Source organism: Maylandia zebra, linkage group LG3, assembly GCF_041146795.1.
Source record: "Maylandia zebra isolate NMK-2024a linkage group LG3, Mzebra_GT3a, whole genome shotgun sequence".
Classification (NCBI taxonomy): domain Eukaryota; kingdom Metazoa; phylum Chordata; class Actinopteri; order Cichliformes; family Cichlidae; genus Maylandia; species Maylandia zebra.
In genome coordinates, this window is record NC_135169.1 from 4,227,574 (window position 1) to 4,244,024 (window position 16,451).

Genomic DNA, 16,451 nt, shown 5'->3' on the forward strand with positions numbered 1-16,451 from the left:
CACAAGAATTAATTAATGTTGAGGAATTTAAGTATTTGGGAGTGCTACTAGACTCTAAATTATCCTTTAAAAAACACATTAAAAAAGTAGTGAAAACTGTAAATGTTAATATACAGAACTTTAGACAATCATTAACAGACCGCAGCGATTACATTCCTGCACTCTATGATACTGGCTCATATTGAATATTGTATTACAAGTTGGTCCTATACGAGCTCTGCTGCTATTGGGCCAATTGAAGTATGCTACAAAAGAGCATTGAAAATATTAGATAAAAAAACCTTTTTCATATCACCATTGTCAAATTTTAGAAAAATACAAGTTTTTAAATTTTACTAATTTCAAATTATTTAAATCTGCCTGTCTAATATACAAAGTTATACATGGTCTGGCGCCTCCACCAATGAGTGATTTTATTAAACAAAAGTCTAGCAGTGTTGCCGGGTCTCGACTGACTCGAGCCACTGTTAGAGGTGATTGTGAACTGGCATTCAGGCGGACGACCTTTTCACAGAATGCTCTGTCATATCAGGGAGTGAGCTTCTGGAATAGTCTTCCACTGTCAGTGAGGGAAAGTACAAGTCTACCCATCTTTAAGATTCACTTAAAAGGGCAGCTGAGGGACACACAAACATGTAATCATGTTTTATATTGGACGGGAAAAAGAGTTAGTGTATTACAAAAAGGGAAACAACTGTTAGTTCAATGGGTGAACGCAATATCACGACGGTCAGGGCATGTACAATACTGGGATTTGTGCAATATAATTGATGTGTTTCCGTTATTGTTATCTATACTGTCCTCGGTGTCCACTCTCCTTGTCATTGTTTGTTCTAGTATAATGTGATCACTGTTTTTGTCCTTGTCACATGACCTGTAAATAGTGTCTCTGTATGTTTTTACTAACTTGTGTTTAACACCAACCTGCCAGAGGGTCTGCAGATGGAAATTAGCCCAAGGCTATAATCTGGCATATTTACATTTGTTAAAATGTTCATTAATATGTATTGCCCCTCTTTCTAAAAAATAAATAAATAAATAAATAAAGCTCAGATATTTTTATCTACACTAGTTTATCTCATTACAGCAGTTTGATGTTTCCCTTTGAATCCCCCTGAAGATCCTGACAGTGAAGCACGTACATAATACTCCAGCCTTTCAACTCTGAGCTTATTTAGTTCTATTAATACACTGAAATCTCATTTGTGTCATGAAGAAAGTCTTTAATCAAACAGAATTCAAAGATCAGAAACATTTCATATATGGAGTTAAACATGAATCATTGTTTCAACAACACATTTATTGTTGTCATAAACAGACAAGAAGACAACAACAAACTGCTCCTCCCATTCAACACATGTCAGTCCATATCCCAGCAAACTAAATCATCTCCATTTACACATCAAATAGAAACATGAATCACTTGTAATGATTAGAAACTTGATAGAATTTCAAATCTAGTTTGGGGAGTCATTCAGTGAGAAACAGTGAAATGATTTTCCATGTGAAAAGGTGGACAGCAGAAACAGAAAGAAAGAGTGAAACTAAAAGAGAAACAAAGAGCTTTGGAACAACGAGGCAGCAGGAGGACAGCTGCAGTTTAACAGCTTCAACTCACTGACAGGAAACAACATTAGAAACATCATCATCCTCAACTCATCTGCTGCACTGACACTGACACCTTCAACGGACACACCTTCACTTTATCAACAGTCCAAATATATGGAAACATCCTGTGAGTGAAAGTGTGTGTGAAGGTGTGTATGTGTGTGTTAGTATCAGGATCAGAGAACGACAGCTTTCCTCTGTTCCAGTCCAGATTCACTCTGATCCTCTGGAGCTTCTTCTGGACTGAGAGAAAAGATTCTGCTGATGGTGAGTGTGTGTAATATTTACCTTCATAGAAAAATATTCTCCATAATCCAGACTCTATGTCTCCCTTCCTCTGCTCAGACTCTGCTAACACACCCAGTTCCCACCATGTACTGTCTCCAACATCAACATCCCAACTGTGAGTCCCTGAGTTAAAGCCCTCAGAGCCCAGGACAGAGCAGAGCAAATCAAACCTCTCTGGATTATCAGGAAGCTGCTGCCTCTCTCCTCCTCCTCTCACACTGGTCAGATCTTCAGACAGGATGAGTTCTGGATGAGCAGTGTTTGGGTCCAGAATGAGAGGAGTGTAGGAGACCATGTCCTTCATGTTGTTCCAGATGTTGAAGGTCAGGTTGCCCAGGTGTTTGGCCTGGTCTATCAGAGCTCCTGAGGGCAGCTGTGGATCATCCAGCAGGGGGCAGCGCTGGACTCTTTCCACTGCAGCCTTGTAGTTGTGCAGGAATGAGACGTCTTCAGCTCTCAGCTCCTCCTCTGTGGCTCTGACTGTGTCTGAAAGAGCTGCTATCTCTCTGCTCAGAGCCTCCATCTTCTCCTTCATCATCCCACTCTTCTGCTCCTCTTCCTCCCTCAGTGCAGCCAGCCTGGCCTCCTCTTCCTCTGCTAGAAACTGCTGAAGCTTCTTAAACTGCTCCTTAATCTGCCTCTCTGTGTGTCGGGCCTGGACCTTAATGTGTTCTGCTGTTTGATCAAACTTCACTTGAACTTCTTCACAAACCTTTAACTTCTCTTTTAAGGGCTCCAGAGTTTCCTGAAGTTCCTTCTTGTGTTGTTGTGCAGCTTCATCGATGGGTCTGAATCTGTGATTGGTGTGTTTTTCTGAGTCTCTGCAGATGTGACACACTGGCTGCTGATGGTCCAGACAGAAGAGTTTGAGTTTCTCAGAGTGCAGACTGCAGAGAGCCTCTGAAGCTCTCTGATCTCTCTCCTGTAAGAACGACTCACACAGATTCTTTAAAGCCAGGTTTGAAGGTGGATCATAAACTGATATTTCCTTACAAACTGGACACTCGTGTGTTGGTCTCTCTCTCCACCATCTCTTCAGACAGTCTTTACAGAAGCTGTGGCTACATGACAGAAGAACAGGATCTCTGAAGACCTCCCGACAGACCGGACAGCAGAGATCCTCCTCTGATCTTGAAGCCATTGAGTCTGTGAGTGAAGCTGAAAACAGCAGACAGGAAGTACAGTCAGTCCTGGCTCCCCTCCCTCCTCTACCACCTTCACTGAAACTTCCTTTGAGTCGTGTTTTTGCTCAAACTCACATTCAGTGTGTGGAGCGTCAGCAGCTTGAAGCAGCAGTGTTGGAGTTTTCCACTTTTCTCTCCTGTAGCTGGACTCACTCAGAGGAAGCTGCTAGTTTGGTCTGAGCTCAGTCTGATCATCTGTGCGTCTGTCTTCACTGAAGAAGAAAAAGAGTCTGTTTCCTTGTTTGTCTCAGGTAAGTGATGTGAGGGGCGGAACTTCATTCACCTTCACTTTACAAAGGCTGTTGCTTCACCCATAAACGAGGGTGTGTTTAATTCTAGAGTTAAGTCGTTTAGGTGCCACCAACTGTAAAACAGGTCACAGCATTAAGCTCAGAAAATATGACTCAAATATGACACAAAAAATGTGACTCAGCATTGCAGTCTGTCAGCTTTTATTCCAGACTTTGTTCTGGTTATTTGTCAGGTTCCCAACAGTGGGAGTGTAGTCACAGAAACACAGGTGGTGTTAGGGTGGATTCACTTTTTTACAGACAGTGGTGTTATTTCTTGTAACTAAGGGTTGGTCAGATGGGAGGTGTTTGATAAATTTATGTGGAATGACCTGTACTTAGAAAAATGTCAAGTGATGTGAGCGGCTCAGAAACAGGATTGCAAATGGGTGCAGTTGAGCCGATATTTCCAGTCCTGGATCAGTAAACTTTGTTTGAAATCAGCTCTGATTTATTGAAATATTAAGAAAACATTACAGTTACAGATACACAGATATTTACAATCAATCTGATTCTGTCCACTCAGATGATGATAATGCCACAAACCCGGGCATGTCTCCTCATTTGCACCCCGAGCTAACAGGTAAGTTATGACCAGAGGTGGGTCGAGTATCCAAAAATTCACACAATATTATTTAACCTCCTAAGACCCAAACTCTTTCATGGCATGCATTTTTAATTTTTCTTTGCTATTTGCGTTGATTGGGACCTAAAGAATGTAAAAACAAATAATTACCTGTTTTGTTTTGACCTATTTTTGTTTTTGAGAAAAACGAGATCCACATGAGGGCATTTGTTTCAAATTTTGATAGAACAGTGGCAGCATAATGTCCTCATAAGTGGATATCAGGCCCTTGTAGAGAAAAATTAAGTATTTTGGTCTAGACGTCCCAAAATGTGATGTCCACATATGTGGACACCAGGTCCTGGGCGATCGTGGCTCAAGAGTTGGGAGTTCGCCTTGTAATCGGAAGGTTGCCGGTTCGAGCCCTGGCTTGGACAGTCTCGGTTGTTGTGTCCTTGGGCAAGACACTTCACCCGTTGCCTACTGGTGGTGGTCAGAGGGCCCGGTGGCGCCAGTGTCCGGCAGCCTCGCCTCTGTCAGTGCGCCCCAGGGTGGCTGTGGCTACATTGTAGCTTGTCATCACCAGTGTGTGAATGGGTGGATGACAGGTTGTGTAAAGCGCTTTGGGGTCCTTAGGGACTAGAAAAGCGCTATACAAATACAGGCCATTTACCATTTAAAAACAAGTTTCATCAACTTACATCTTTATGGAGTGGAAACATTGCAGATTGCTTTCTCTCCTTGCTCTTTATGAATGCATACAACAGGGAGCTCCAATGAGTCTGGTTGGGTCGAAGAAACTGCAACTTGCACTCACGTTCCACTCTTTCATAAGCCATGATTGACCCACTGGTTTTATTCCACAGAGCTTGACATTTTGCAAAAGCAGACCAAGACAGCCTCTTGTATTGAACATTGGTAGCTTCTGCAGCAGTGGCATCAACTATTGATATAAGCAGAAGCTTCTCAAACGTTGCTTGCGTTACCCGCCTTGAGCCAGTGAAAGAATCTGCATTCTTCATAGGTGGCTCGGTAGAAGAGGACGACTTTCGTTTTCTGTGGCTTTCCATTAATTCTGTATACATCTTCATTTTGTTGGTATGTGGTGGACTGAGTTGAAAACAGGAGGAGTCACAGGAATGATTTGAAAAATAGGGTTGCCATTAAACCCAAAAATTATGTTTACAAAAGTAATAAATATTGAGCTAATGAAAGAGGTCAATGAAACAAAACTAAACTCAGGCAAAGACTGCAACCTTAGCAAACCAAGCAACAGCCCAAACAAACATAACTGACTTAAACATGAAATGACACACAGAGGTATATATAATGGCTGATCAGACCACTATGACACAAGCGGGGTAACTAAACAAAACAAAATTGTAAACAACAAACAATGCAGTACAGTCTGGTTTGATAATAAACACCAAAGAAGAAAATCAAAACTAATAAACCCCAAACTCAATATTTAATTAAATACAAATACTTTGTATTTAATTAAAGAAAACACACATTCTCCCCTTCAGCAGGAAGTGGTGGTGCCGTCCAATTATCCCTCTTTGCATTTAATGGTTTCAAACCCTAGCCTCCACCTTTGTCTGGCAACTCCCTGGATCATGGCAGGTTAGAAGTAAAAGAAACAAAGGTTAGCCAAAATCAAAGTAATGAACTGATATGAATACATAAGTAAAGAACACATGTATCCAAACTAATCAATAAACTTATTGGAAACTAAAGTGTGTTATTGTGTTCAAAAAAGGAATGAAAATACAAGTGTTACAAACTTTAAAGTGTGGCCATGGGTTTGACAATCACATGGTACTATCCTGGTACATTGTCATGGTAACTAGTGATGTGTCGGCTCTAAGGCTATGTTCACACTGCAGGTCTTAATGCTCAATTCCGATTTTTTCATCACATCCGATATTTTTTGTCTGGTTGTTCACACTACAAATGAAATGTGACCGCAAATGCGCTCTAGTGTGAACGTTCATGGCTCTAAAAGCGGCCTGCATGTGCAAAAGAAGATGTCACACACAATGTGCTCTGTTTACGGAAGTAAAAATGGGGTTACAGAGCTAGTAGTAGTAGGTGTTGTTGCAGTAGACTGTCAATTTCTTTAGAATTGTCTCCCCATATGCTAATCAAGTCCAAAACCTCAGCTTCTGTCCATTAACTCGCTCTGTCTCCAGTTTCTGCCGCCATGCTTTCTTGTTTGTCTTCAACGGTGCTGATAATTGGCGTCTGTCTTGTGTGGGCGACGTAAAAGACGGATTTAATGCGACATGACCGTTCAAACAGCAGTCGCTTTCTAAAACATCAGATATGTATCGGATTCAGTACCACATACGAAAGTGACCCAGATCAGATTTGAAAATATCGGATTTGTGCCGTTCACACTATCATACCATGATCAGATATGGGTTGCATAGGGTCAAAAATAATCGGATTTGATGCACTTTCGCCTGCAGTGTGAATGTAGCCTTAGAGCCAGATCTTTGAAGTGAACAACGGGAACCTTGCTTGTTTATATTTCTTTCTGTCACCCTCTCTCTCACTTTTTTTTGTACCTGTAGTACTTACCCTGAAATATGAGGAATGAAGACAGTTTCAAGAACAAACACACTTGGTCAGTGCTGAGAGTGGTCCTGTTGTTGAGGTTGGGGTCATCCTGTAATCTCTTACAAACTACAACCAATGCTTCAGTGACTTGCACAAGTGAAGAGAGATGTAACATCATACAAGACCATTGTTTCATCTGCCTCCATAATAAAATCTCTGATCTTCTCAAAATATTGTCACTGAGTATTAACAGCAATTCCCATGTTAAGTCGTTCTGGTTTAAGAAAACCGTGCACCTACTTGAAGAAGTCAATTGGATGAGTGACAAAATATTTCTCAGACTGAAAACAGTACGTCCAGATGAACAGAATCAACTTTTTAAAATTTCCTTACCTAGATGATTCAACATAGACACTCACGCTTGTACATTATATATTCATTTTGACAGAAAGGACAGTTGTTGGCTGTTTAGTTGGTGCATTAAATTCTGAAAACAACCCTTTGAGTTGCAACAGGAAAGTGTTGAGTGTTGCAACACTCGGTGGGTGTGTAGTGATAGACTCTGAAGACTCTAGAGATTAGATATAAAAAATTACTGCTGTCATCATTAAGATTTTTACTGTTACCTGACAGTAACTTACCGATGAGCATTAGGATCACATCAAGGAAAAAAAATATATTGTTTATCATTTTGAAAATAAAGTCAAAATTCTGTTTAAATGGGAGGATAACAGTTTCATGGCAAACTGCCATGGCTGGTAAAGCCTCTACAAAATACCTTTTGTACTTGAGTTAATGAAACAATTTGATCAGCTGCCTTGTGATACAACATACGTCTTTAATGCACGAGGATGTAACCATTGATAACCTCGCATCTGTGCACCGCCAGACATTTCCTTTCGTACAAATCCAGCCAACTCTTCCGCACTTGTGCGTAAAAATGCAGCTTTCTACGCCATCTTTTCATCACGCCGTGTTTATGTGCTAAACGGAAGTCATTTCCTTGTTGCTAAAACAGACTCTGAAGTATGATTTCACTAACTCAGAGGCTATAGCAACTGTAGCAGTTTGTCTTGACACAACTTTAATCTCCACATTTACTTTTTCTTGAAAAAAGCCTGAATTTTGGCTTTTTTTCGAAAATAGATTTTTGACCTTAATGGTAAATGGCCTGTATTTATATAGCGCTTTACTAGTCCCTAAGGACCCCAAAGCGCTTTACATATCCAGTCATCCACACACACATTCACACACTGGTGATGGCAAGCTACATTGTAGCCACAGCCACCCTGGGGCGCACTGACAGAGGCGAGGCTGCCGGACACTGGCGCCACCGGGCCCTCTGACCACCACCAGTAGGCAACGGGTGAAGTGTCTTGCCCAAGGACACAACGACCGAGACTGTCCAAGCCAAGGCTCGAACCAGCAACCTTCCGATTACAAGGCGAACTCCCAACTCTTGAGCCACGATCGCCCCAATTTTAATGTTAAAATTTCAACATTATTGTCAAAACGATCAATATTTTCTCTCCTTAATGTGGCCCTAACACTCTGTTGTAATAACCAGTGATGGAGACTGTATTTGAACTGTAAGTATTATTAAGCAATTTTGCCTAATAGCGCAAAAGTGAATTTGGTTAAAAAAGCAGTCATCCTTCCAATAAAAAGGATACATTATTTAAAAAGGCAAGAAACAAAGTGTGGAAGAAACCTTTTTTCCTAAGGTGCACTCTGCCCAACACAACTGTTTTCTGACTGATTACAGTTACTCATATAAAGACACACCTTTAAAAGAACAAAAGAAACAGTCACACCAACTGTTAAAAGTTTCACACAACCACAGCCCATCCAAATCACCGCAACTCAACGCCCAGGAAAATGGAAAGAAAAAGGGCATGGTGTTTTGAGATGGCAGTCTTTATTCAGTGGCCTACAAGCTGCAAGACATCTCAGCTGTGCTTACGAGGCATAGCAGCAACACAGAAGGAGGACAAAGAGCTCTCTCACATGGGGAGAGCCTAGAGGTCAGCGACCGTAACAGTAGCAGAGTGGTCACCGTGTGTTTCCTTATCTAAAGTGATGCTTAACTTAAAAGATGCCTTTTAGCAGCTTTTGATATGAGGAACAGAACAGAACTTCTGAAGCTAGTATTGAAAAAGGTTTCATTACTCGAACCCTTTCAGCACAGTGCTCTTTGGTGACATCTTGTGGCTCAAAGTATGAAGAGCAGCTTGAATCGACAACTTGAAATAAACTGCTTTATTGTGATTCCCTCCTCCACAGAGCTGAGATATCATTTCTATGTGATATGATGTGATGGTGTTTTGAAGATGAATTTCTTTGAGGGGATGAAAAACAACAATGTTATGTCTGTTTGATTAATAAATAATTTTGATGAATAAAATTAAAAATGTGTCATTGTGTGTTCTTCCTTTGTTTGACTTCTTGACATTTGAAAATATAAATGTCAACAGACAAAACATTTTACACAGCATCCCTGATTCGCCCATTCATACACAGATCCAATATTCTATTAACAATGATGACCGATACCTCCCAATACCAATCAATTTTGATCTGGTTATATGCAGAGAGGAGTGAGGTTCGATGGGTTCCAATAGAACAATATGAGGTGAATCCCATATCATTAAAAGACGTCCCATTTCTAGGTACGAAAAAATGTTTATCTAAGCTCACAAATAATTCGATAATATTAAACACCTTCCGTGCCTGGCAGGAATCCCACTCACTTCTAAAAATAAATATTTCTTTTCTTAGAAGGACACCCCTATGGGGCAATCCTGATCTCTCCCATCATATTTCCGACTCCATATTGCGGGGATGGAAGGATAGAAATATTCGAACTGTTGCCGATCTATATAATAATGATACATTTATTGACTTCCAACAACTAAAGGAAAAATTTAAACTTCCAGACCAAATTTTTTTTAAATTTCTACAAATAAGAGACTGGATCAAAGAAAAAACCAAAGGAACATTCCCTGAGATTCCTAAAGAAAGTCCTTTTGAAACGCATCTTTGCACCAAACCATGGAAGTCAATAAAAGGAATAGCATCTTCAATATACACTATTATTAATGAAAAATTACCTGACTACAACAAAACGTCTCTGAAAAGAAAATGGGAGGCAGATCTGGGCTATGTTTATGAAGAGGTAGAATGGTACCATCTAATGGAACAGGCACAGACCATGTTAATTTCTACAAATCATAGACAAATGCAATTTAATATATTCCACAGGACATATTACAGATTACATAAAATTGATATTAATTATTCTCCCAAATGTTTGAGATGTAAGGTGATAGATGGTGATCTCCTTCATATGCTGTGGAATTGCCCAGTAATAGAGGAGTTCTGGAGACGGACTACTGAAATAATTTCAAGGGTAATTGGGATCCAAGTCGAAATGGACCCAAAACTATGGATTTTAGGTGACATAGATTCTATAAATGTGGATTACCACAAGAAATATTTTATTTTACTTGCGAGTACTGCAGTTAAAAAATGTATTCTGACACATTGGAAATCTGAAAATTCTCCAACACTGAGATATTGGATTAATGAGTTAGCATCCTACTGTACACCTGAGGGTTAACTGGTGATTCTAAATTACCTGTGAAATGGTTGTTTGTTTCTATGTGAAAGACTGGTGAGGTGTCCAGGGTGTACCCTGCCTCATAACCTATCATTTCAGGGTTATTTCCCAGCCCTCCTGCAACCCGGAGGATGGTAGTCATTGTAAATCCATTCAATTTTTATGGTAACCAGGATCTAGACTTTGTTGAACATTATGTAATATGAAGACAACATGTAGTATTTAAGTGACCAAGTAGTATTGGGGCAAAAGTTATTGAATAGTGTTGAAATAAAATGACAAAATTGTGAAGGATTAAAACATTCCAGGAGCTCAACTTACTCCATCTGAACATGTTTCAATCGTGTTTTAGGAACACAAAATGCACAGGTTTATTGAATATGAAAAAGTTGTGTTGATTTAACTCAGTTGTTTAATTTTCTGCCAAAACATTTGTGTGCAACAAATGTCCATTATTGAATCAAGTAAATCCAACATGGCCTTTTTTTCCAGTGAAGAGGTCTTCCCTTTTATCTTCTGCGAGATGAGCAATTGAGAAGATTGGATCTAAGAGGTTCACAGTTTTACTGTGTTTAATGGCTAATTCAAAAGGATTTGGATCCACAACATACTTCCACTAGATGCCCAGCTGCTTTCAGAGAGCCAAACTTCCTGCATCAGCGTTTCTGTGGGCCTAAAGATCGACAGCTTATTCTAAATGACATCTGATCAAAGAGTTGTATTCCAGAGCACTAAGCACTCACATCATGACTCAAACATAGTTTCTGGTACATGTTGCACTGTTGTATTGTTGTATTGTTTTTAACTCGTGAATTAGCAGCAACCGACTGATTGGAAAATGACAAGTCTGTGTCAATCTACAGTTATGTCATTAAACTGAGAGCGTAAGTGTTAGGTTAGCAGGATATAACCTTACATATATGTTATATCCTGCTAACCTAACAAAAATTCAGAAACATGCTTAACTTACGTTCTACACTAGAAAGCATCTGAGCAATTCTAAGGTTTATTTTAAGTATTAGACTCTAGAATCAGCCATTAGAATTATTATCTACATTTATTTAAATGGTTTAAAAACTTGTATTTTAAACACTAAATGTTCTAAATGCAGTTCCAAGGTTGCAACTAACCAAACTGTTTTCTAATCTGTATAAAGCTCTGGTCCCACCAACATACATGCACTGGGAGGTGCAGCTCGCCTTGAACAACATGACCGCTGCAGTGACCAATGTGACCTCTACATGTGTGCACTTATCGCCTTTTAAGGGCTTTTTAGAACTTATAGATATTGAGTGTGGTTAGTTTACTCACTAAATCCTTATAAAGTCTTCAGCAACTCAGTCACCACTGGATGGTCAGTGTCTGTACACAAGAAAACATGACCCCTTAACTGCTCTTAATCACACAGACTTTTGAATCAAACTCAGAGTTGATTTTAATGACATGTCTTTTTAGTTTTTCTGTGTCAGCTTGTCCTTTAAAAACAGTTTTATGTCTTGCGTGTTTTTGTTTCTATGTTGTATGTTGCATATGTTGCACCACACCAGCTACTTCCTCCTGCTGTTTCCACTGAACTGATGTGTGAAACTACAGTGAGATTTCTCAACACGGAAATCTTTTCATAATGCTGCTCCACGGTGAGAACAGAAGACGTCAGTCATTGACAAATGACTGTCCCAGCAGAAACAAATGACACATTATCAAATAGTATCATTTACAAGACATTATCAGTAACAATCAACCCTCTAAAATAAAAAAGAAAGAAAATAATGCATTTACTGCACATATGTATGCTTCCCAAGTGTTGGTGACTAATCCAAGATTTAGATCGCTTCCACTTTGCCACTCTGTCAAGCTCATTGCAACATCACAGGTGTTGGTGACTTCTTTCCCTCCTGTTTCCACTTCTACTCCTGTACCAGGGCTCACACTTATTGTACTGAAGATGACTTTAGATTTTGAGGATTGCAGCTGAAGAGGTGTTCGGTAGGTGCAGTGTTAAGAAGAGGAATGTGGAAGGACATTTTTGGATTTTGCCTAAAGAAGAGGGAGGAACACAGGGTGACTACCTGAAAGAGACAGGAGACTGTAAGTGGTGTCAGGGGATCTTGTAGCTTGTCAGGAAGAGCAATAAGAGCCCTGCTCAGAACTATTCATTTAAATACCACTCCAATGTAATTTCTGACCATTACCACCTGCTCCCGCAACATGTCTATCCAATCCCACCAAACCCACAGACTCATTGATATTCATAATTTTCATGTAATGTCTGCTGGAGGTGAGCTGGAGGCCCTCACCCGATGAAGCCAACAGAACCACATCATCCGCAAAAATCAGAGATGAGATTCTGAGGCCACCAAAGCGAAAGCCCTCCGCCACTTGGCTGCGCCTAGAAATCCTGTCCATAAAAATTATGAACAGAACCGGAGACAAAGGGCAGCCTTGGCGGAGCCCATCACCCACCGGGAACGAGTCCGACTTATTGCCGGCAATGCGAACCAAGCTCTTGCAACGGTTGTATAGGGATTGAATGGCCCGTGGCAATGGGCCAGACACCCCATACTCGCGCAACACCTCCCACAGGACGCCCCGAGGGACACGGTCGAATGCCTTCTCCAGGTCCACAAAACACATGTAGACTGGTTGGGCAAACTCCCATGCACCCTCAAGTATCCTCGAGAGGACAAAGAGCTGGTCCAGTGTTCCGCGACCAGGACGAAAACCGCATTGTTCCTCCTGTATCCGAGGTTCGACTAGCGGACGAACCCTCCTCTCCAGCACCCTGGCATAGACTTTCCCGGGGAGGCTGAGGAGTGTGATCCCCCTGTAGTTGGAACACACCCTCCGGTCCCCCTTCTTGAAGATGGGGACCACCACCCCGGTCTGCCAGTCCACAGGTACTGCCCCTGATCTCCACGCAACATTGCAGAGACGTGTCAACCAAGACAGCCCGACAACGTCCAGAGCCTTCAGGAACTCGGGGCGGACCTCATCGACACCAGGGGCTCTGCCACCAAGGAGTTGTTTAACTGCCTCAGTGACCTCGCCCCCGGAAATCGGTGGGTCACACCCCTCATCCCCAGACTCTGCTTCCTCCCCGGAAGACGTGTCAGTGGGATTAAGGAGGTCCTCGAAGTATTCCTTCCACCGCCCGACAATTTTCTCAGTCGACGTCAGCAGCGCTCCGCCAGCACTATACACAGTGCAGGTAGAGCACCGCTTTCCCCTCCTGAGACGCCTGACGGTTTGCCAGAATCTCTTCGAGGCAGTCCGAAAGTCTTTTTCCATGGCCTCTCCGAACTCCTCCCACACCCGAGTTTTTGCTTCAGCCACTGCCCGAGCCGCATTCCGCTTGGCCTGTCGATACCTGTCGGCTGCCTCCGGAGTCCCACAGGCTAACCAAGCCCGATAGGCCTCCTTCTTCAGCCTGGTGGCTCCCTTCACCTCTGGTGTCCACCATTTGGTTCGGGGATTACCACCACGGCAGGCACCAACCACCTTGCGGCCGCAGCTCAATGCAGCAGCTTCGGCAATGGAGACGCTGAACATGGTCCATTCGGACTCAATGTCCCCAGTCTCCCTCGGAATGCTGTTGAAGCTCTGCCGGAGGTGTGCGTTGAAGATCTCGCGGACTGGGGCCTCTGCTAGACGTTCCCAGCACACCCTCACTACGCGTTTAGGTGCACCAGGTCTGTCCAGCGTCCTCCCCCGCCACCTGATCCAACTCACCACCAGGTGGTGATCAGTTGACAGCTCAGCCCCTCTCTTTACCCGAGTGTCCAGAACATATGGTCGCAGGTCTGGTGATACGATTACAAAATCGATCATCGACCTACGGCCTAGAGCATCCTGGTGCCACGTGCACTTATGGACACTCTTATGTTCGAACAGGGTGTTCGTTATGGCCAAACTGTGATTAGCACAGAAGTCCAATAACAAAGCACCGCTCGGGTTCAGATCAGGGAGGCCGTTCCTCCCAATCACGCCCCTCCAGGTCTCGCTGTCGTTACCCACGTGAGCATTGAAGTCTCCCAGCAGGACAACAGAGTCTCCAGGTGGAGCACCTTCCAGCACCCCCCCCAGGGACTCTAAGAAGGCTGGGTACTCCGAACTGCCACTCGGCGCATAAGCGCAGATGACAGTCAGGACCCGTTCCCCGACCCTAAGGCGCAGGGAACAAACCCTCTCGTCCACCGGGAAAAACCCCAACGTACCGGCAGCAAGCCGAGGGGATATAAGAATACCCACCCCAGCCCGCCGCCTCTCACCAGGGGCAACTCCAGACTGAGACAGAGTCCAGCCCCTCTCCAGGAGACTGGTTCCAGAGCCCAGACAATGCGTAGAGGTGAGCCCAACTATATCTAGCCGGTACCTCTCAACCTCACGCACCAACTCAGGCTCCTTCCCCACCAGAGAGGTGACATTCCATGTCCCTATTGCCAGTCTTGGCAGCCGGGGGTCGGTCCGCCAGGGCCTCCGCTCCTGGCCGCCACCCGGCTCACAATGCACCCGACCCCTATGGCGCCTCCTGCGGGTGGTGGGCCTGCGGGAGGATGGGCCCATGTCTCCTCTTCGGGCTGTGCCCGGCCGGGCCCCATGGACTAAGGCCCGGCCACCAGACGCTCGCCCTCGGGCACCCTCCCCGGGCCTGGCTCCAGGGCGGGGCCCCGGTAACCCTATCCCGGGCAGGGTAAACTGTTCCCTCGATATTCTTTTCATGGGGGTCTTCTGAATCGCTCTTTGTCTGGTCCCTCACCCAGGACCAGTTTGCCATGGGAGACCCTACCAGGGGGCAAAAGCCCCCAGACAACATAGCCCCTGGGATCCCTGGGACACACAAACCCCTCCACCACGATAAGGTAGCGATTCAAGGAGGAGCTCGCACTGGAGCGGTTCGCAGCCGAGTGTAACGCAGCGGGAATGAGGATCAGCACCTCCAAATCTGAGGCCATGGTTCTCAGCCGGAAAAGGGTGGAGTGCCCACTCCGGGTCGGGGATGAGTTCCTGCCCCAAGTGGAGGAGTTCAAGTATCTCGGGGTCTTGTTCGCGAGTGATGGGAGAAGGGAGCTGGAGATCGACAGACGGATTGGGGCTGCGGCTGCAGTAATGCGGACGCTGCACCGGTCAGTCGTGGTGAAGAGGGAGCTGAGTGTAAAAGCGAAGCTCTCAATTTACCGGTCGATCTACGTCCCTACCCTCACCTATGGCCACGAGCTGTGGGTAGTGACCGAAAGAACGAGATCGCGGATACAAGCGGCGGAAATGAGCTTCCTCCGAAGGGTGGCTGGCCTCTCCCTTAGAGATAGGGTGAGAAGTTCGGCCATCCGGGAGGGGCTTAGAGTAGAGCAGCTGCTGCTCCACATCGAAAGGAGCCAGCTGAGGTGGTTCGGGCATCTGGCAAGGATGCCCCCTGGGCGCCTCCTGGGCGAGGTGTTCCAGGCATGTCCCACCGGGAGGAGGCCCCGGGGCAGACCCAGGACACGCTGGAGAGATTATATCTCTCGGCTGGCCTGGGAACGCCTTGGTATTCCCCCGGACAAGCTGGAGGAGGTGGCTGGGGAGAGGGAGGTCTGGACCTCTTTGCTTAGGCTGCTACCCCCGCGACCCGACATCGGATAAGCGGATGAAGATGGATGGATGGATGGATGGATGTCAGAGCTACTGAGACGTGCCCACCTGGAGGGCAAAACAATATTGTGGTCCTTTTCAGTCCGTCTGTTGCCTGTTAAACAAAACAAGAAAACCTAAAATGACAAGATACTAACATATGTCAGTTAATAGCATTATCCATAATGCTAAAACATCTGCATTTTTTTTCTCAAGTATATGATGACATCAAATTTAAAGTTAACAAGAATGAATGTTCACAAGATTTATCTTTCGTTCTCTTGGAACGTTGGGGGAGCTGTAGCTCGAGTTGGTCTTTACAGTTTTTTCTGATTGCTTAAGCACATTTTTTGTAACTATTGGCTAAGTTTGCATAACTCTACACACAAATAAAAAAAAACCTGTCACCCAATTATCAAAACAGCTAGATTAACCCTTCACACCTTTGTAAAAATGGTGTTTTCGTATCAAACAGTACACACAAGCCATCATCTACTAAGCACACAATGCGCCAACTGCACACTGATGGTATGAATACAAAACACATCTGGCTTTTGCTTTCTCTGTGCACAGATGTCAATTTGAGGTCACACCTTTGTCATAGTGTCATGTAAACATACAAGGATCCAAACGTCAAGTGTTGGTGTTTATTCACACTCATCAAAACCAAGACAAAGTCAGAACACAAAATAGGAATTCCACAAATAAAAGGGAAAAAAAAGACAATC

The 16,451-nt window shown here is 43.8% G+C and overlaps 1 protein-coding gene across 1 annotated transcript; it reads right to left on the reverse strand.

Moving 5' to 3' along the window:
- Positions 1–1,199: 1,199 nt before the first annotated feature.
- LOC112432739 (nuclear factor 7, brain-like) lies at positions 1,200–3,266 on the reverse strand. The gene has a single exon (XM_076878798.1). It carries the CDS (start codon positions 3,035–3,037, stop codon positions 1,652–1,654), a length of 1,386 nt encoding a protein of 461 aa, XP_076734913.1. The 5' UTR covers positions 3,038–3,266; the 3' UTR covers positions 1,200–1,651.
- Positions 3,267–16,451: the final 13,185 nt, after the last annotated feature.

Coding starts and splice junctions, on each gene's coding strand:
- LOC112432739 (XM_076878798.1), bottom strand. CDS start 3,037: ATGGCTTCAAGATCAGAGGAGGATCTCTGCTGTCCGGTCTGTCGGGAG.